Source organism: Oryx dammah, unplaced genomic scaffold (genome assembly GCF_014754425.2).
Source record: "Oryx dammah isolate SB20612 unplaced genomic scaffold, SCBI_Odam_1.1 HiC_scaffold_28, whole genome shotgun sequence".
Classification (NCBI taxonomy): domain Eukaryota; kingdom Metazoa; phylum Chordata; class Mammalia; order Artiodactyla; family Bovidae; genus Oryx; species Oryx dammah.
This window is the reverse complement of record NW_024070212.1, coordinates 11,118,834-11,141,893: the sequence shown is the minus strand read 5'-3', so window position 1 is coordinate 11,141,893 and position 23,060 is coordinate 11,118,834. Positions and strand designations below refer to the sequence as shown.

Sequence of the window (23,060 nt, the reverse complement as noted above, 5' to 3'; positions counted from 1 at the left end):
TTTGAAGAGCAAATGCCATTTGAATGTCACCTATAAACATTTTGATAAAAATATGGACTGAATGTCAATGTCAGTCTTTATGTAAACCTTGTGATGTAGCTGACTAATTTTCCTTAATGTTGATTAGCCCTTCAGAACTGAACAAATACATGTCGTTTTGCTGTCAAGCATAGAGATACATCCTTTTTACAAAGGAAATACCCAAATTTACATAGTTCTGTGAACTGAGAGACATTCCTTTCTTCTCTTTTTCTTCCTTTTCTTTTCTTACCAAAACTGTCACATTGAGGTCACAAACTCAAAAACAAACAAAAAACCCAATTCAGTTAACTTCTTTGGGGATCATCATCCCAATATTAGTCCATCTGTATTGCTTTTAACGTTTCTAGGAAGAAAAAATAGGATATAATTTTGGTATCAGCTTATCAACAAAAATTTAGATCATTATATAGAAATATAACATGAACTATCATTTATCATGTTTTTCATAATGCAGATAGGATGAAAATACTGTCATATTTGGTTTCTCATTTGGTCCTCATTATGATCTCATGAGGTAGGTATTACTTTTGACTTCTTCACTGTAAGAGATAATAATTTGAGAATCAGTGTTTGGAGACTCCTTTCAAATTCACACAGCTAGTTGAACAAGCACCTAACTATGAATATTCTGACTGGCATAGGAGTAAAATGTGTGTGTGTGTGTGTGTGTGTGTGTGTGTTGGTGAGAAAGGAAAAATAGTATTCTGTCACCTCCTTACATAGGATGGTATTTTAACAAAAGAATTCCTCCCTAGAGAAGGAAATGGCAACCCGCTCTTGTATTCTTGCTGGAAAATTCCATGGACAGAGGAGCCTGGCAAGCTAAAGTTCATGGGGTCTCAAAGAGTTGGCCACGACTGCGCACATCTGCACATACTGTGATCTAAAATAGTTGTTTCATTTTTGTATTCCTTCCAGAAGAGTTTGGGACTTCCAGTTCTTCCATAGCCTTACCAATATGTTCAGTCTTTTTTAAAATATAAATTTATTTATTTTAATTGGAGGTTAATTACTTTAGAATACTTTTGATGTTTTTAATAAATGTGTAGCATTAAGAAAATAAAAAGGAAAAAAGGATTCTTGTTACAATTTTGTTACAGGCTCAAGTCCCAACCCCCCTGTGTATTAGCTATAGGACTTCAACTGGTCTGAAGTACTTTCCTCTTCCTTATAACAGGGTTCATTCAGATACCAGCTAACCTACTTTTCAAAGTTTGTTCAAAATGAATAAGAAAATATCATTGCAAAGCTTAAATATTACAAAATATTAGTTCTGTAATTGTAATCTGGAGTTGAAAAGGGGAGATGGTTTTGAGACTATTTCTCTCATACTGCTTGGTATACTCCATTGATTTCAGGAAGGGTATATAAGATAAAGATTATTTCCGTTCCCAGGACTGAGGAAGGGATATTGCATTTTTGTCCTTGTTTCTTACTCAAGAGGGTCTCCAGAAAACTGGGGTCATATATGTTATGTATAGCTGTAACAAAGTAAAAATGCTAATTGCTCATTCATGCCTCACTGTTTGTGACCCAATGGACTGTGGCCTGTCAGACTCCTCTGTCCATGGAATTCTCCAGGCAAGAATACTGGAGTGGATTGGCATTTCCTCCTCCAGGGGACCTTCTTGACCAGGGATAGAATCCAATCCACGTCTCTTATGTCTCCTGCATTGGCAGGCGGGTTCTTTACCACTAGTGCCATGCTAAGTGAAATAAGCCACACATAACAGGACAAATTCCATTTGTAAGTGTTATCTAAAATAGTCAAATTCATAGAAAGAGAAAGTAAAATCGTGGCTGCCAGGGCCTGGGGCAAGGAAGAGAGAAAGGAAGTGGCTGTTCATTGGTGTTAAGTTTCAGTTATGTGAGATGAATGTGTTCTAGAGATCTGTTGTATAATATTGTACCTATAGCTAACATTTTGTTATTGTATACTTAAACATTTACTAAGAGGGTAGATCTCACGTTTGTTGTTCTTATTAAAATGAAACTAAAGTTTTGTAAATAAAGTGTTGTTGAGTGTACTTTTGAATTAAATCAGAACCAAGACTGTGTCTATGTAAATTTAGGAAAATCAATGAGACAATTAATTTAAAATATATATAAAATGTACATGCATAGTTCTATAAAAGTTCATTTTAAAATTTCACTAATCCTGACTAACATTATTTGGAGTCCTCATTCTTGGGTGTGGCTATCTCTGTCTTTCACTGTCACTGCACCAGTGTGGGCCCCTCACCCTTCTCTGTCTCTTACCTGAGCTGAGAAGGCACAGGTCCTGCTGGGGATTAGATATTTACTCTTATTCCCTGTCCATTGTCCAGTTGCTCATTCCTGTAGGTGCTCAGTCCAATGTGTTGTCTGTTATTCATAAATGGGCCCCTGTTTGCCTCTCTCTTTCCCTAAGAAAAGCCAGAGGCACAGTGACTACTAGAGCTAGAATCCAGTTGAAATGGAAAACGGGAAAAGATCAAAAAGGGCAGAGGCTACTGATCTCTACTCAGGGGTAGAGATATGATGATGGTCTGGGGACTAAGACCCAGACCAAAATCAAAGGTAGCTAATTTCTTCTTGACATTTTGTGGCAACTGACCAAAGACCACAAGTCATATCTAATAGTGACCACAGAAGTGTTGGCACTTTCATTGCATTTATTGGTAGTAGGAGGTTTCTCTGTGGATCTCCTGATGCCAGAGTCATCACCATGGAGATGTTGCACTGGGTTTAATTAAAGAGCTGAATTGATTGTGGAAAGTAGAAGCAAGTTATCAAATACCAAATTGCTCCAAATTGTACTCAAGCATTAGGGCTTGGGGAATGGAAGGCTCTAAGCCTTACTCTCAGATGTAACAATTTTCAAAAATTGACTATTTTAAATTGATTTCTGAATTTTATGTTACCAAAGGATTGAAAGGTGTAATTCATGATGATAGGTACATTATAAAGCATGTTTGTTCAGTGTAAAATGTGCTTTTGCACTTATAATTGGGAATATATCTTTCTGTTGGGCTGAGAGGACCAATTGAGCAATGTTGCTTTTACAGTAAAGGCCCAGGTCAGGAAAAGTTGAAAGGAGATTGATTTCACCATTAACCACTGAGTTCATTTTTATTGCTCTTTATTCCATTATCCAGAAACTAATATAGCATACTGTTTCACATAGGAGATACTAAAGATGTACTGAATGTTGGATGAATAAATGGTCACAGGTAGCATTATCCAAATTATATAAGTGACCTCTTAAACAAAAATATCATCATTTATTTTCCAGTTTCCAAAATTTCTGGTTTCTACTTGCCTGTGGCTAAGCTAGAAATGGATGATTTCAAAAGCAATGTCAATAAATATTAAAGTCCCCTAACAATGGCTTGATGCATAGTAAGAACTCATCAATTATCTGATAAATTGAGAAATAATGATATTGAGAACAAATGTGAAAACAAAGGAATAACAAAAAATAAGTGAGATAGAGAAATAATAAGTAAGAAAAGTGAAATTTTAGATATCTGATTCTAAATGCCAAGCATTTTTGTTGTTGTTGTTATTGGTGTCCATCATTTACTCCAAATGCACATAGTTTTTTTTTAAACTTTTTTAAAGTTTCTTTTTATTAATGTATGATAGAGATGGAAAAAGCTGTACATATTTAATGTATACAACTTGATGAATTTGATATAAGTATATATCCATGACCAGACAACCTTATCTGCCTCCTGCTAAAACTCTATGCAGGACAAGAAGCAATCATTAGAACCAGACATGGAAAAAGGCACTGGTTCCAAATTGGGAAAAGAATACATCAATGGTGTATATTGCCACCCTGCTTATTTAACTTATATGCAAAGTACATCATGTGAAATGCCAGGCTGGATGAAACACAAGCTGGAATAAGATTGCTGGGAGAAATATCAATAACTTCTGATATGCAAATGACACCACTCATGGCAGAAAGCAAAGAACTAAGAGCCTCTTGATGAAAATGAAAGAGGAGAGTGAAAAAGTTGGCTTAAAACTCAACATTCAAAAAATGAAGATCATGGCATCCAGTCCCATCACTTCATGGCAAATAGAAGGGGAAACAACGGAAACAGTGGCAGACTTAATTTTTTTTTAGCTCCCAAATCACTGCAGATGTTGACTGCAGCCATGAAATTAAAAGACTCTTGCTCCTTGGAAGAAAAGCTATGACCAACCTAGACAGCATATTAAAAAGCAGAGACATTACTTTGCCTACAAATATCTGTCTAGTCAAAGCTATGGTTTTTCCAGTAGCCATGTATGGATGTGAGAGTTGGAACATAAAGAATTGATATTTTTGAACTGTGGTGTTGGAGAAGACTCTTGAGAGTCCCTTGGACTACAAGGAGAGCAAACTAATCAATCCTAAAGAAAATCAATCCTGAATATTCATTGCTGGGATTGATGCTTAACTTAAAGCTCCAATACTTTGGCCACCTGATGGGAAGCACTGACTCATTAGAAAAGACCCTAATCCCGGGAAAGATTGGAAGAAGGAGGAGGAGGGGATGACAGAGGATGAGATGGTTGGAGGGCATCACCGACTCAATGGACATGATTTTGAGTAAGTTCCGGGAGATGGTGAAGGACAGGGAAGCCTGGCGTGCTGCAGTCCATGGAGACACAAAGAGTCGGACACAACTGAGCAACGAACAACAATAGATATCCATTAAAAAATCACCACCATTAAAACCATAGACATATTCATGACCTCCCAAAATTTTCTCTAGCTAACTTTATTATCATTTATTATTAATTGTGATAAGAAGACATAAGGCCTATCCTCTAAGCAAATTTTAAGTATGCAATACACTACTGTTATCTCAAAGTAATATACTGTATAGTACATCACCAGTTATCTTGCTTACTGAAATTTTGTACCCTTTAACCAGCATCTCCACATTTCCTTTATTCCCATCATCCTATTGTCTGCTTCTATGAGTTTAACTATTTCACAGATTCCACACATAAGGATATCATGCAGTATTTGTCTTTCTGTGTCTGGCTTATTTCTCTCAGCATAACACTCTTGAAATTCACCCAACGCTGTGGCAAATGTTAGGCTTTCCTTTTTTTATATATTGTGCTCTCTCTATATTTTTATATACTACATTTTTAAAATCTATTTTCTTTGATACATACCATTAGGTTGTTTTCATATCTTTGCTATTGTGAATGGTGCTGCAACTAACATGGGAATGCAAGTATTGCTTTGTGATTCTAATTTCAATTCCTTTCGATAACTGCCCCAAAAGTGGGATATCTAGATCACATGGTAGATTTATTTTGAATTTTAAAAGAACTTCCATGCTGTTTTTCCTAATGGCTGTATCAATTTGTATTTCCACCAACAGTGTACCAGAGTTCCCGTTTCTCCACATCCTTGCCAATGTATTATCTTTTCATTGATAAAGGTCATTCTAACAGACGTGAGATGATATCTCACTATGGTTATAGTTTGCATATCCCTGATGATTAATGATTTTGAGTATTTTTTATACACCTTTGACTTTTTTTTTGGGGGGGGGGAAGCATAGCCTCTATTAATGGTTCTAGGAAACACTGGATAGCAACATGCAAAATAATAAAATAGGACCCTTTTGCTACACCATACATAAAGATGAACTCAAAATGGATTAAGAACTTGAACATAAGGCCTGAAACTATAAAATTATTAGTAAAAAAAAAATAGAGAAAAAGCTTCTTAACATTGTCCATTGCAGGCTTTTTAAATATGCCCCCAAAAGTACACATAACAAAAGCAAAAATAAGTAAGTAGAATTATGTCAAACAACTTCTGCACAGCAAAGAAACAATCAGCAAATTAAAAAGACAATCTGTGAAATACAAAAATAGTTTTGCAAACAATGTATCTGGTAAAAGACTAATATCCAAAATATATAAGGAACTCATACAATTTAATAGCAAAAAGTGGCATTGAAACATGTATAATATCATATATGAAATGAATCACCAGTCCAGGTTCGATGCATGACACTGGATGCTTGGGGCTGGTGCATTGGGACGACCCAGAGGGATGGTACTGGGAGGGCGGAGGGAGGGGGATTCAGGATGGGGAACACATGTATACCTGGGGCAGATTCATGTTCATGTATGGCAAAACCAATACAATATTGTAAAGTAATTAACCTCCAATTAAAATAAATAAATTTATATTTAAAAATTTATTAAAATTGGGTAAATAAGCTGAGTAGAGATTTTTCCAGAAAGAAATATAAACGGACACACCCACTACTTGGAGTAATATCCTGATTTTATTATATTTTAAATTTTGTTCTCATGTTCACTGAATTGCTTCATCCTGAAATTTCAGGAGGAGCAGATAATGTTTACTAAGTCAGTCAGAACATTGGATTTTTCCTGTAGTGTTTGATTCAAGATGAGTATGTGATCCAAATCTGTTCAATCAGGATCAACAAGATTCAGTTTCCCAACTTTTGTTTTTACATCCAAGGAAGTGAATTATTTCTTCCTCTGGACTAGATTTTGTGAGCTAAAATTGTTAGAGCCTGCTGAGCTTAGGCTAAAAAAAATGGAGCCAAGACTGAAGAAGCAGATCTATGCGATGCATCCAGATAACTCAGGATGATTGTTTGAACTTTGTATCAAATGTGGTGCCAGAACCACAGTAGCACTGAATTTTTCAAGCTTACATAAACCGCATTATATTTTTTCTTAATGCCAGTTTGAGTTGGATTATCTTTTATTTGCATCCTAAAGAATCTTAAATTATAAGAGCTGATTGCATTCCATGACAGGTTGAAGATGACTTAGAGTATGTCCTATTAAGGCAAGCATTATTGTGTAAAAATATAAGAAATTAGAACAAAGGTAAATAATGATATCTTAATAAGGTAAATTTGGGAGGAACCATTACATAGAAATGTATATAATGAACAAACATATGTATTAAATTTAATCTTAAAATTAAACAACAAGGTTCATACTAGCTAACTCAAAACATACATAATTGAGTCTTATTATTCTCAGATATAAAACATCTAAAGGATATGACTTCTAATAGTACTTCAAATAGAAGTATTGATCATATTGATTAAATCATAAATAATCATTGGATATCCAGGCAGAATAAAAGATCTACAAAACAACGTGACCACATCACACATTTAAATATCAGCTTAATAGCCTAAATGAAAAGTGTAAGTTTATCTACTCTCAGCCCACTCAGATCTCTGGTTTCTATGAACCATCACTATGGATTTAAGAGTGGAGTATCTATTTTGTACAACCCTCTGACTTTCCTGAAAGTAAGCTCTGCGGGCTTTCAAAGCCAAACATTCTCAAGGTCATCATTCTGTCATAAGGCCCCTGATTTGGGGCTCAGCTCAAGCTTCTTACTTCTTATGGAGAATCTGTGATTGTAATAATAATCTGTCTGTGAGCTGCCCACTCAGGTCATCAGTTGTGACTCTTCTTGTGGCTGTAGTTCCTTCTTTATATCTTTAGTTGTAGAAGATACTTTCTGCTAGCTTTCCAGCCTTTCTCATCAATAGTTGTAACTGATGAGGTTATAAATACTGTAATTTTGGTGTGTTCATAGAAGGAGTTAATTTCAGAGCCTTCCTACTCCACCATCTTGTCCAAGCCACTCATAATGACTTTCCAATAAAAACGATTTAGGTAACTTTAAGTCTTTCTATCTGTTTTTTGACACAAAAGATTTATTGCCTATCAGATTGAAGTTCCATCCAGGACACTTTCATGAATATAACTTTGCCAACTTGTCAACTCACACATATCATTTTGGGAAATGAGTGCTATAAGAAACTTTTCAGAGCAGTCTTCCCTTCCTTATTCCTCAATGTGTAGGCAAGTTGTTTGAGTAGAGAGGTGATCACTGTATCTATAGGTCGCTGCCACAAGCCTGTGTATGAGGACTACAGGGATGCGAACCTCAATAGATAAATGAAGCACAGCAAGAGCGGACAATGACCACTGTGAGGTGGGAGGACCAGGTGGTAAAGCCTTTACATCTCCTTACAGAGAGATCTTGAGGATGGTGGAAACAATCAAGACATAGGACATGCAGATCAGCACTAAGGCAACCAGCAACACCAGCATGCTGAGGAAGAAGAGAACCATCTCCTTCAGGTTGGTGTCTGTGCAGCCCAGTTTTATGACTGGGGAAATGTAAAGAAGAAGTGGTTGATCTGACTGGAGGCACAGAAGGGAACACTAAACACCAAGGTGTTGACAACCACAGAGGTCAGGAAACCACAGAACCTTGGGGCTGAAACCAGCATGCAGGTGGCACAGCTTGCAATGAGTGTGTAGTTGAGAGTGTTGCAGATGGCAGTATAGTGATCATAGCCCATCACAGCATTTAGAAAACAGTTGGTACAGGCCAAGCCCACAAAGAAATAAACAGGGAAGTAACTATATGCTGAGAAAGAAATAGTATTGTGGAAACAGCTGGTCAGCATTTTGGTACAATGAGCAAGATGTCACAGGTTTCAGAGCATGAGAAGACAAAGGAAAAGAAGTACATAGGAGTGTACAAAGCCTGATCCAAAGGAATGACAGCCATGGTGGTGGCACTGGCCATTAGAATGGTCAGGTAGACCAGGAGGAAAAGAAGAAGAGAAGGATCTGCAGATGTCCCAGCTTTGAGAAGCCTATAAGGATGGACTTGGTGGTCATATTCTGGTTCTACCTCACCAATAGGCACTGGGAAACAAACTCAGACATCCTTACCTCCAGAACAGAAAGAATATGACAAAAGTGAGGTGCTTCCATGAAAACCACAAATGCATTGCTATACAAAGCTAATGATACTGATATGAAAACAATTAGTAACAAGTTAAGCATGCTAATAAAGGAAGGAGGGGAAAGCAGGAGGCATGAGAAGCAGTGACATGTTTAAAAATATTCCAAGTTAATGATATCTGAATAAGTTTATTTCTATAATTGTTCTCATTCTTTGTATCATGATTTGCATGGAAGATTCATACAAAGCACACTAAATCAATCAGTGATTTTAAGCTCATCTAATCCTGCCATTTTATGGAAGAAGAAAATGATTTACTTAATTGACATGTTAACCCAAAGCTAATGAAAGGAGTAAAATAATGAACTTAGAGGGAAAATCAATCAAATACAGACTAAGGAAAAAGACATAAGAATCAATAAAACTAAACTAAAGCTTTTTTTTTTCTTAATTAAATTGACAAAGTCTTAGCTAAATTGACCCTACACATGGAAATCACCAGATGGTCAACACTGAAATCAGATTGATTATATTCTTTGCAGCCAAAGATGGAGAAGTTCTATACAGTCAGCAAAAACAAGACTGGGAGCTGACTGTGGCTCAGATCATGAACTCCTTATTGCCAAATTCAGACTTAAGTTGAAGAAAGTAGGGAAAACCACTAGACCATTCAAGTGAAGTCACTCAGTTGTGTCTGACTCTTTGCGACCCCATGGACTGGAGCCAGTCAGTCTCCTCGTCCATGGAATTTTCCAGGCAAGAATACTGGAGTGGGTTGCCATTTCCTTCTCCAGGGGATCTTACCAATCCAAGGATTGAACTCGGGTCTCCTGCATTGTGGGCAGACGCTTTACCATCTGAGCCACCAGGGAAGCCACCAGGTCAGACCATTCAGGTATGACCTAAATCAAATCCCTTATGATTATACAGTGGAAGTGAGAAATAGATTTAAGGGCCTAAATCTGATACATAAAGTGCCTGATGAACTATGGACAGAGGTTCGTGACATTGTACAGGAGACAGGGATCAAGACCATCCCCATGGAAAAGAAAGGCAAGAGAGCAAAATGATGTCTGGGGAGGCCTTACAAATAGCTGTGAAAAGAAGAGAAGTGAAGCCAAGGAGAAAAGGAAAGATATAAGCATCTGAATGCAGAGTTTCAATGAATAGCAAGGAGAGATAAGAAAGCCTTCCTCAGCAATCAATGGAAAAAAATAGAGGAAAACAACAGAATGGGAAAGACTAGAGATCTCTTCAAGAAAATTAGAGATACCAAGGGATATTTCCTGCAAAGATAGGCTCGATAAAGGACAGAAATGGTATGAACCTAACAGAAGCAGAAGATATTAAGAAGAGGTGGCAAGAATACACGGAAGAACTGTACAAAAAAGATCTTCATGACCAAGATAATCACGATGGTGTGATCACTCACCTAGAGCCAGACATCTTGGAATGCGAAGTCAAGTGGGTCTTAGGAAGCATCACTATGAACAAAGCTAGTGGAGGTGATGGAATTCCAGTTGAGCTATATCAAATCTTGGAAGATGATGCTGTGAAAGTGCTGCACTCAATATGCCAGCAAATTTGGAAAACTCAGCAGTGACCACAGGACTGGAAAAGATCAGCATTCCAATTCCAAAGAAAGGCAATGCCAAAGAATGCTCAAACTACCACAAAATTGCACTCATCTCACACACTAGTAAAGTAATGCTCAAAATTCTCCAAGCCAGGCTTCAGCAATATGTGAACCATGAACTTCCAGATGTTCAAACTGGTTTTAGAAAAGGCAGAGGAACCAGAGATCAAATTGCCAACATCCGCTAGATCATGGAAAAAGCAAGAGAGTTCCAGAAAAACATCTATTTCTGCTTTATTTACTATGCCAAAGCCTTTGACTGTGTGGATCACAATAAACTGTGGAAAATTCTGAAAGAGATGGGAGTACCTGATCCTCTTGAGAAACCTATATGCAGGTCAGGAAGCAACAGGTAGAACTGGACATGGAACAACAGACTGGTTCCAAATAGGAAAAGGAGTACGTCAAGGCTGTATATTGTCACCCTGCTTATTTAATTTATATGCAGAGTACATCATGAGAAACACTGGGCTGGAAGAAGCACAATCTGGAATCAAGATTGCTGGGAGAAATATCAATAACCTCAGATATGCAGATGACATCACCATTATGGAAGAAAGTGAAGAGGAACTCAAAAGCCTCTTGATGAAAGTGAAAGTGCAGAGTGAAAACGTTGGCTTAAAGCTCAACATTCAGAAAACGAAGATCATGGCATCTGGTCTCATCACTTCATGGCAAATAGATGGGGAAACAGTGGAAACAGTGTCAGAATTTATTTTTTGGGGCTCCAAAATCACTGCAGATGGTGACTGCAGCCATGAAATTAAAAGATGCTTACTCCTTGGAAGAAAAGTTATGACCAATCTTGATAGCATATTGAAAAGCAGAGACATTACTTTGCCAACAAAGGTCTGTCTAGTCAAGGCTTTGGTTTTTCCAGTGGTCATGTATAGATGTGACAGTTGGACTGTGAAGAAAGCTGAGCACTGAGGAATTGATGCTTTTGAACTGTGCTGTTGGAGAAGACTCTTGAGAGTTCCTTGGACTGCAAAGAGATCCAATCAGTCCATTCTTAAGGAGATCAGTCCTGGGTGTTCTTTGGAAGGACTGATGCGAAAGCTGAAACTCCAGTACTTTGGCTACCTCATTCGAAGAGTTGATTCATTGGAAAAGATTCTGATGCTGGGAGGGATTGGGGGCACAGGAGAAGGGGACGACAGAGGATGAGATGGTTGGATGACATCACCGACTCAATGGACCTGAGTTTGAGTGAAACCCGGGAGTTGGTGATGGACAGGGAGGCCTGGCGTGCTGCAATTCATGGTGTCTCAAAGAGTCAACACGACTGAGTGACTTAACTGAACTGAACTGAACTAGTTAAATTAAGTAGGAAAGAAGGGAAGACTCAAATAAAAGAAAAGAAACAAAAGAGGAGATGTTATAATATATGCCTCAGAATGTTAAAAAAAGTAATAAAAGATATTATCATCAACTGTGTACCTCTAAATTGGGTAATTTAGAAGAAATGAATAAATTTATAGAAACATTAATCTACCAAAACTCTATGAAGAAGAAACAGAAGTTTAAGTAGACAAATAACAGATAAAGATATTAATCAGTAATCAAAAATCTCCCAATGAAGAAAAATCCAAGATCAGGTGGTTTTTGAGCTAGTTTTACCAAGCATGCAAAGAATGATACACACCCTTATTAAATGCTTCAAAAAAATAGAAGAGGATTGAACACTTTCAAATTTAAATAATGAGGCTAACATCATCCTGATAACAATACCACATAAAGACAACAGAAAAACTGCCACCCAATGTCCCTAAAGAGTATAGATGGAAAAACCTCAACCAAATACTAGGAAACTAAACACAAGAGAACATTACATTTATCATATTTTATTCTTACAATACAAGGGTGGTTGAAGATGTACAAATCAATCAATGTGCTGTACCACATTAATGAAATAAAAGGCATCATCAAATAAATATATGTAGAAAAAGTATTTGACAAAGTTCAACATCCAGTCATGATTAAAACTCTCTCCAAATAGTTATAGAACTTACTTTGACACAGTAAAGTTGGTATACAAAAAGCCCACAGCTAAATCATAATCAATGAGAGAAAATGTAAAGCTTGTTATCTAAGGTTGGGTACAGTGGAAAGGATTCTCACTTTCATCACTCCTAGAATCTCAGGGACGGGGGAGCCTGGTGGGCTGCCGTCTATGGGGTCACACAGAGTCGGACACGACTGAAGCGACTTAGCAGCAGCAGCAGCATTCAGCATAGTACTAGAAGTCCTAGTCAGAACAATTAGACAAGGAAAAGAAATAAAAAACAACCAAATCAGAATGAGAAAAGTATTTCTATTTGCAGATGATGCAAACATATACATAGAAAACTCTAATAATTCAATCAGAAAATGTGTATTAAAACTAATAAACAAATTTAGTAAAGTAGCAAGATATAGAATCAACATAAAACCAGGTATGTTTCTATACACTGTCAATAAATTATCCAAAAAGGAAATTAAGAAAATAACCCCATTCATAATAGCAACAGACAGAATAAAACATTTAGGAATTAACTTAGCTAAAGAGGTGAAAAACTTGTACACTGGTAATTGTAAAATACCGAAGAAGGGAATGAAGGAAGAAACATGAAAGAAAAGACATCTAACCACCAGATAAATGGAAAGACTTGCAGCATTCACAGGCTGAAAGAATTTATATTGTTGAAATGTCTATATTACCCAATGTGATCTACAAACTAAGTTCAATTCCTATGAAAATCCTATTGACACTTTTTAAAAAATAGGAAAAAAAAAAAAAACCCTTGACATTAAATATAGAACCACAAAAGACACAGAATAGCCAAAGCAATCTTGAAGAACAAGGGTTGAGGGCTCACTCTTTAAGATTTAAAAATATATTACAAAGCTACAGTATTCAAAATGGTATGCCATTGGCAAAATAAAAAACACACAGACCAAAGAAATTGAATAGAAAGCACAGAACTAAATCCATCCATTTATGGTCTATATATAACTTGCAGATCTATAATTTACATTTAAATTTTTGCATTAAGCAAAACATTTTCAGAAAAATAAAATCAATTATATAGTAATTATAAAAAGTAGGATCAATATCCTAACTAGTGTAAAAATCTCCTTTCCATCTGTGGATGATTTGTAAATAGAACAAAGTAGACTCAAGTAACCAAGGGCAAGTTTCAACTTCTGTTTTTGTGTTTCCTGATAGAAGCAACACTCCTTGGAAAAATAACACCTCTAAACTATGAAGCGCAATATTATGTAAGTCATTAGAGGTAATAATGAAAATAATCATTTCCACCCCCCCAATAACATTGATTCACAGACGTAACATATTTTTGTTGTTGGAGAATAGGCACAATACATTGTTTGCTAGCTCAGAGCATACACTGCTTTGAGTAGACCTATGGGGTTCCATCATGTGTTGTCACACAGGTGGTGCTTTGCCTGAGCCTTTAGTAAGCCATTTTATTTTATATTATGACACCTACTTCTAAGTGATGTGTACATAGAGAGAGCCTGGTTTCTCAGTTTTATTTACTAATTACAATGGTCTTACTGATTTGTGAGGTAATTAGTCAAAGACAAATTTTCCAAATATACCTAGATCAATTTCAGAGATCCCCTATCTGCTTCTTTGTAATAGAAGCAAGCTCTTTTTATCACTAAGGCATCTGACTATTGGGGAAAGTGAACTTCTATATCACTTGTCCTTTTACAAAAGTGTCTTATTATTCCATGTAAACTTTATAAATTTGTATTGTTAGGTTGCTTTCACAATTTATGCTGGAGTTTGGATTAGAATTATATTGATTTTGGATTAGCTTGGATGAAATTGACAACTATATATATCTAGTTATTCTAGTAAAAATTTGTAAAATAACAAGAAATTTAATGATAATGCTCAACTAGATTTTAACAAGACACTTGTCAAAAATTTAGATTTTTGCAGAACACTCCTATGTTCCTACTTAGAATTTCTATGAACAAGGACCTGAGAAGATAAATTTGCAATTATGCCCTCCTTTGACTCATAAATAAAGCTGAGACTCACTGGACAAACATACTTGTTTCCGGACTTAAAATTCAATGAAAAATTTCCTCTTGGTCTTTGCATTACAGTCTCAATTATGGTGATTTCTCCTTCAGAATCCTTAACAGATGGACTCAACTTCCAGTGAAGACAGGGGCCAATTATCCTTATGGCTCCTACTCCCCAGGTTCCTCAACTAAAGCTACCTTGTGACATTATTTTTCCATAATGACCTTAACTTCTAATAAACCCCAGGACAATGTCTCCAAGGCAATAGATCAAGCCTCAGGGGTCCAACAATCACAGCATATGCTTCTAATAACCACACCTGATGTTGGTCATCAGAATTTCTAAAGATAATGATTTTGCCTGGAAATGCTGAGAGTCCTTATGTACAGGGGAGGCTACCTCTGTTGATACAGAGGAGAGCTTCTGTCTCAAGGCAGATTCACATTCTTCTGTTGATATTTCTTCAAGTACTGATCTTTGGCATAGCATCTACTTGTCAAGGGATCCTAGATTCTGAACAGCTGTTTCAGTCTGAGTTGAAAGGAGGACAGCAATGTAGGTATTTGCTGAGCAGTGAGAAATATCGATCTAGTTAGTCTGGGGCATTGTTGGGTCTAAACCTTGGTGAGTGGTAGTATTGTGAACACCTCCTCCCATTGCAATTCTGGCAGGTGACAGGATTAAGAAGGAAAACCAAGGTCTGCTTTTAACTCCAGGTACTAACAGTGACTGGAGTTGGTTCATATAGTTCTTCAAATTTTCCTTAATGATCAGACTGGGTAAGTTTTGCTCCCAGCTAGATCTTCTTTTCTTTTCTTTTTAACTGTTTGCCTCATGAACTAAGTGAAACACATACTTACTGAACCTGCACGTCTCTATTTGCTGTGTACTTATGAATATGTTTCTAACTATAATTAAACCTGAGTACTTAAGCTCCATTTTAGTAAGGAAATTCAGGATTTTCATGTGTATCTAAGAAAACAAAAATTCCACTTCTTTAATATCTGAGGCTGTGTACATGATTTCTCTCGATTTAATTGATTGATTAATGTTTTCCCTAAGTATTTGAAAACGTCAAAATTTTTGGATCTGAAAAATGGTAGATTTGCCCCTTTTTGAGGTACCCAGTAGCCTGGATTATTGGGTCAGTATTTAATTCTAAATTATATAAAATTCCTTGAAGCATCTAAAAAGTTACAAAAATAAGTGTAGAAATGTCATCTCTAAGGATCATAACCTGAATTCTATTCCTAGGTTCTAAAATATCATAAAGGGAGTTTAGGGATCATCTAACTAGAGAGTTTTGGACTTTCTCAGTTGAAATGTCTCTTGAGGGTCAGTAATGAACTCTTCAGTTCAGTTCAGTTCAGTCGCTCAGTCGTGTCTGAATCTTTGCCACCCCATGAATTGCAGCACGCCAGGCCTCCCTGTCCATCACCAACTCCCGGAGTTCACTCAGACTCACGTCCATCCAGTCAGTGATGCCATCCAGCCATCTCATCCTCTATCTTCCCCAATCCCTCCCAGCATCAGAGTCTTTTCCAATGAGTCAACTCTTCGCATGAGGTGGCCAAAGTATTGGAGTTTCAGCTTTAGCATCATTCTTTCCAAAGAAATACCAGGGCTGATCTCCTTCAGAATGGACTGGTTGGATCTCCTTGCAGTCCAAGGGACTCTCAAGAGTCTTCTCCAACACCACAGTTCAAAAGCATCAATTTTTCGGCGCTCAGCCTTCTTCACAGTCCAACTCTCACATCCATACATGACCACAGGAAAAACCATAGCCTTGACTAGACGGACCTTAGTCGGTAAAGTAATGTCTCTGCTTTTCAATATGCTATCTAGGTTGGTCATAACTTTTCTTCCAAGGAGTAAGCGTCTTTTAGGTCAAAATTTCTTCTACAGGATTTTATTTTAAGAGCCTCTGGTTAAGTACTTCCTGTTTATTACAGTTATTGCCTGGTTACATTTAGTTTTAAAAATAAAGAAACTGAATACACATGTTAAGTACTTTGACAAAGTCACATAAAGCTATACCTGAAATATAGATCTCCAATTGAGGCATTTTTAACCTTAATTTTACAGCCTGTGAGTTTTCAGCTGGAAGATCTTTTTAATCTTCTACTCTTAAATCTTTTTATCGCTAATACTGATATAACAAACTGTGGTAGTCTTTGATGTTTTCTTGGGCAGAGGAGTCTGCCTTCTCAGATATACTTTGCCAGTGGGTCTCCATAAATCATGAAAAGGGCAAATATATAAATCATGTAACTCATTTAAAACATGGGGTTATATTAATAGTATAAAAAATGTCATCTAATTGAAATCAGCTCCCCTTATGAGTCTGAGTGATAAATTATATATATATATTTGGTATTGGATAGATACAGATGCTCCTTCAGTTGCAGATAATTTTAACTTCTGTGGTCTACTCTACAATTTACACTCAGTGGCATGAGAATATAGTGAGAATTAGATATGGATTAGTTGACAGTAGATCCAGAAAAATCTTGGGAAAATGATAAGAAAACAATAAGCAATGATCATAAATTGAGATTTCCCTCAGTGTTTTGAAAGAGACAGAAATCCCTTTACCCAGATAGAGATATTATACAGATAAACTGCCTGATTGGTTTGCAGTTTCTTCATGTAGAAAACATACATATATTATATATTTAAGTATACACATACATATGTATATGTATATACATACATTTATAAGTATACACATACACATATATATGTATATAATGGCGATATACATGATATTTACATTCTTTATATGTAATAACAATATGTCTACAGTTACAGAATGAAAAAAATTCCCTGTCATTTGTGTTAAAGAACTTTAAAATCAGCATGTATATCTTAATATTAACTTCAAATAATTACATCTACTAAGTTTATGATCAATTTGTAGTAATTGAGAAAGAAAAAACATATCTTTTCAGAAACTTCCAATTACCTAACTTAAGGTCTAGAAAATCAAGATTTGCTATTGTCATAAAAAATGTAAAAACAAAAATTTCTGGTAGTAGATGCAAGTAATTCCTCAACACAAAATGATGAAAAAGTTTAAATATACTGAAAAGTGCATAAATGAAGGCTGGTTACAACCAATAAATGCTAAATGATTTTGTACCCAAGAAGCATTTTATTGGCTTTGACAGTTGGGGAATACTCCCACGATAAAATTATCTGATATAAGCCCTAAAAACGACTTTAAAATAGTAGTTTGCAAACTGGATGTAGTAGCAGAATATTAAAAAGGAATCTTTCTTTTGGACTCTGTGGGAGAGGGAGAGGGTGGGGTGATTTGGGAGAATGGTATTGAAACATGTATAATATCATATATGAAATGAATCGCCAGTCCAGGTTCGATGCATGATACTGGATGCTTGGGGCTGGTGCACTGAGACGACCCAGAGGGATGGTATGGGGAGGGAGGAGGGAGGGGGGTTCAGGATGAGGAACACGTGTATACCTGTGGCAGATTCATGTTGATGTATGGCAAAACCAATACAATATTGTAAAAAGGAATCTTATTGTCACAACAATATGAAAAAATATAAAGCTTGTGATTTGATTAGGAGTTGTAATCCTGGAAAACTGTTCAATTGTCTCATTCTCTGTCACTCTGTATGACATTTTTGCAAAGCTCTATTTTCCTGAGGCATCTCAGAATGGGGGAAGGTGAAGTGTGTTTAAAATGCCACAAAGTGCATGAGATTCTTTTTAAAGTCTGATGATTCTTTTCCTAAAAAAGGAGAAACTTTTCTTTAAATTAATGTTATCTTCTGTTCCACTCTTCCTCAGTGCTCTAGTTTGTGGAACTTCTGGCAATGTTCCTAGTTGGTCTGAAAACTATTTTTTTTCATTTTCATATTGTTTTGCCTATTGACCTAAAATTGTCATAATGAGTAACTGACATAAGGTATATGATAGTCTTACCACATATCTTATAAGAAGCTGTCAATGACACAAATCCCCCCACACTTTTATTCAGAGATCATCTAATTCTTCCTGTCCCTTCCCATTTTGTGGTTGGTTATCTAAAGTTCACCTACTGTGTCTAAACATCTCATTCTTTATTCTACTTTCTGATCAAGCTCAGATAGCTGAAGTTTAACATGTTTTTCACTTTTGGAGAGCTACTTTCCTTTGGCTTGTAGTGAGGAAGAAAAACACAGTAATTCATAAGTACAAGGGAAAAATAATTTCAGGTAAGTCCTTAATCCTTAGCTAGAGAGATAACATGTTCTTGGTCTTGGCAAAAAGTCTGTTAATTGGTTGTCAGTTGCTCTGTTCCACATTTTGCCTTAATTCTTATTTTGGCAGGTGTTTTTTGGAGGGAATCAACGAGTTCCATCAAACATCTGGAGATGCCTGCCACCTGAAGACTTTGTGCTCAGTTCCCCATGCACGTCTCCATCTCTGAATTCTGGCCTCAGGCTCTGGCTCTCCTGTATTGCCATGACCATGGAGTGGGTCAATGAGACCTTGGTGAGAGAGTTTGTCTTCCTCGGCTTCTCCTCTCTGGCTGGACTGCAGCAGCTGCTCTTTGCTGTCTTCCTGCTGGTCTACCTCTTCACCCTGGGCACCAATGCCATCATCATCTCCACCATTGTGCTGGACAGAGCCCTTCACACCCCCATGTACTTCTTCCTTGCTGTACTCTCCTGTTTTGAGACTTGCTATACCTTCATCATTGTACCTAAGATGCTGGTTGATCTGCTGGTCCAGAAGAAGACTATTTCTTTTCTGGGCTGTGCTATCCAGATGTTTTCCTTCCTCTTTTTAGGTTGCTCTCACTCCTTCCTGCTGGCAGCCATGGGTTATGATCGCTACGTGGCCATCTGTGACCCTCTGCGCTACACAGTGCTCATGGGGCATAGGGTGTGTGTGGAACTAGTGGCTGCTGCCTGTGCCTGTGGCTTCACTGTGTCACTGGTTACCACCTCACTAGTATTTCACCTGCCATTCCACTCCTCAAATCAGCTCCATCACTTCTTCTGTGATATCTCTCCTGTCCTCAAGCTGGCATCTCATCACTCTCGTCTAAGTCAGTTGGTCATATTCATACTTGGTGTATTTACCTTGATTATTCCCCTATTACTTATCCTGGTCTCCTACATCCACATCATCTCTGCCATTCTAAAAATCCCATCATCTGTTGGAAGATACAAGGCCTTCTCTACCTGTGCCTCCCATCTCATTGTGGTAACTGTTCATTATGGTTGTGCCTCTTTCATCTACTTAAGGCCCAAATCCAATTACTCTTCAAGTCAAGATGCCCTAATATCTGTGTCTTATACAATCCTCACTCCATTGTTCAATCCAATGATTTACAGTCTAAGAAATAAGGAATTCAAATCAGCTCTTCGAAGAGCAATGGTCCAGACTTCATATCCTGTTAATTAAAGAACTAGTTTTTTAACAGTTCAGTTAATTGTAAACTTTTTATGTGCCAAGTAAAATGTGCTTTCAAATATTTTTTATTTAAATGACAGTTTTTATATGAAAAGAATGGGACTCAAAGAACTTAAGATATTCTGGCTATCTGCCATGAGTAATACTCTAAGAAGGCCATGCAGACATGAAAATATAATTCATTTCTAGAATAAATTTCATTTTATTTCATTCCTGTAAAGATTAATCATTCAAAAACAAATATATCAGTTAATGAGAGCAAAGAGACACCCAAGCTATCTAGTTGAAAGAATAGAAGAAAAAATAACTCTATTCTTACCCCTCCTGTTATCAGTTCTCCCTTTCCTGAAGATAACAGGTAACCTTGGTCCCTTTCATTCTACAACAAACTTTAGTGCCCCTTTTCGTTTCCCAATTCTTTCCCTCCCAGCTCAATCTACATATTGAAATGGCTTTGCTTTTACCTGAGGTTGTTCTGTCCTTTCCTTGTTTGAGATTGGAAGCTTGCTATGGAGTTTCCTTCCTATGTATGTTTATGCTGTTTTAATATCCTATCATAGCCCCCAAATTTATACCCTGAACGCTATACCTATTTATTCTCTTCAAGGCAGCTACTAACACTGAATAATTGATGAAGTATCTCAAGTAATCTAAACAAAGGAGTTGAGTTAATATTAATAGGATGAAGAACATGATTTTTCTAATGACCAGAAAATCCATGGAAAATTCCTTCAGTGGCTCCAATTTCCATAGAGGATGACATCAAGAATTCCCTGTTAGCAAGGATTTATCACCTAATCCCTGCCTGCTTCTGTGGCATTATTATTTCTAACATTATTACTATCCATTTCTCAGATGTGCCTCATCATGAACTTTGAAATTAGTGTATTATTTACTGGTCCTCAAAGTGACACTATTCTGTGTTCTGCCATGGCTTTTCATGTGCTGCTTCTTCTTGGAATAATATTAAAAAGGAATGATGGAACCACATTTAGGTGCATGGCTGCCTATGTGGATGAGCTGACATTCACCAAGACTGGACATGAAGGAAACTGAGCAAGTTTGGCAGCAAAAGATGGTAGAATAGGCAAGGCTATTCTACAAACATCCCTTTGGTTCCAGGCATTATATGAGGAACAGTGTAGACAAGGTCATGTTTAGTATAATGAATTTGAATTTCCTGAAGGCCACAGATTTTATATAAATACAACATTGTCAACACTGTTTGGTTTTCTTCAATATTCTTTCATTGAAATGATTCTGAGATGAAATATAAGGGATTTTTTTCCTTCAGCAGAAGGGTGGAAAATCTAAACCAGCAAGATCTCAGAATTCTATTTTACTTTCTTGGGAGTAATTTTGCTTAGCTCTGTTCAATAGCTTGAATAGCCCTGTTCAATAGACTCCTTGACCACATTATGTTTTGGTAATTACAGCAAATTATGCCTTTGTTCACAATGGGATGGAGTGAGGTAAGATGAAGGCATATGCATAAATCCACTCTTAATACAAATAACATCACTCAAAGAATAAACCATACGTTTGGATTCCTGTGAAAAAGGGAATTATTACAAATTTCTATTTCAGATAATGTGGGACTAAAAGTCAAAACTTACTGGGCATAGACTTAAGTATTTCTCAACTCTAACAGAAAATCTTACAGTCTTACAGTGACACTCTTGAGGTCTTTACTCTGAGGCAATAGTTTCCTGCAGTAACTTGAATCTGATCTTTCCCTTGAAGCCATTTTTTATTTTCAGAATCTTTGCTGGAGAGATTAGGGATAGTATGAGGAAACGTTTCATTTTCAAGCCTGGCACTTTCTTTCACCTTACTAGAAATTTCTCATGAGTTTACTAAATATTTTTTCTGTATTCCAAGTCATAACAATGCAAACTTTCCAAGAAAGCACATAAATTCCCCCTACTTTTTTTTGTTTGATTGCTATTTTTTTCTACTCTTTGCAACCCCATGGACTGAGCCTTCCAAGCTCCTCTGTCCATGGGATATCTCAGGCAAGAATACTGGTGTAGGTTACTGTTTCCTCTCCAGGGGATCTTCATGACCCAGGGATCAAATCTGTGTCCCCTGCTTGGCATGTATCATTGAGCCTCCTGGGAAGCCTGTTTTGTGTCAAACTATATAACCGCTTCCTCTCTGTCCTTCAATGGCTTGCTGTCGGTTGCCTCAAGGTTCTTACTCCTTTCAGTGACAGATACCTAAAGCAATTACAGATTTTCCTACCATCCACTGCAAACTCAATGCCATATTTTAAAGTTTAAGTTATAATATCACCTTGACTTTAGATACCAAATTCTGTTTTAGCTATTTATTACCATTTAGTAAACTAGCCAGAAGTTTAGCTAAGATAACAATAACTTATTTTACACACAAATCCACAGTTTTGGCAGGCCTTCATGTGACAACTTGTATCTACTCTTTGTGAGGTCACCTTGGTTGGCCCAACGTTGGCTGAATGGTCATTTACAAAATTGCTCACTTATGTGGCTGGTTAGTTCATATTAAATGCTGATTGTGTGGAAATTTGGTGCTGTTCAGTCTTGGCTTCTTACCACAAAGATTTTATAAGGCTGCTTGGGCTTGCTCAAAATATGGTGCCCAGAGAAGGAGATCAAGATAGCAGAGAACTAGAAAGCCCAGAGATAAACCTGTGCACCTATGAGAAAGTTATCTTTAACAAAGGAGGCAAGAGTTTACAATGAGGAGCCTCTTCAATAAGTGTTGCTGAGAAAAATGGACTGCTAAGTGTGAAAGAATGAAACTAGAACACTTCCTAATACTATACACAAAAATAAACTCAAAATGGATTAAAGAGCTAAATGTAAGGCCAGAAACTATAAAGATCTTAGAGGAAAACATGGACAGTACACTTTTTGACATAAATCTCAGCAAGATCCTCTTTGATCCAATTCCAGGAGTAATGGAAAAAAAATGAACAAATGAGGCCTAATTAAAATTCAAAGCTTTTGTACAGCAAAGGAAACAACAAACAAGATGAGAAGACAACTTTCAGAATGGGAGAAAATAATTGCAAACAAAGAAACTTACAAAGGATTAATCTCCAAAATATATAAGCAGCTCATGCAGCTCAATACCAGAAAAACAAATAACCCAATCAG

General features: G+C 36.8%; 1 protein-coding gene and 1 pseudogene across 1 annotated transcript; one reads left to right on the top strand and one right to left on the bottom strand.

Moving 5' to 3' along the window:
* Window positions 1-7,829: 7,829 nt before the first annotated feature.
* Window positions 7,830-8,793, bottom strand: LOC120855440 (annotated as a pseudogene).
* Window positions 8,794-18,969: 10,176 nt separating this feature from the next.
* On the top strand, window positions 18,970-19,911 carry LOC120855631 (olfactory receptor 10K1). The gene has a single exon (XM_040230172.1). It carries the CDS (start codon window positions 18,970-18,972, stop codon window positions 19,909-19,911), a length of 942 nt encoding a protein of 313 aa, XP_040086106.1.
* The last annotated feature ends 3,149 nt before the right edge of the window (window positions 19,912-23,060 follow it).

Excerpts from the sequence above, each read along its gene's own strand:
- LOC120855631 (XM_040230172.1), top strand. The coding sequence starts at position 18,970 with ATGGAGTGGGTCAATGAGACCTTGGTGAGAGAGTTTGTCTTCCTCGGC.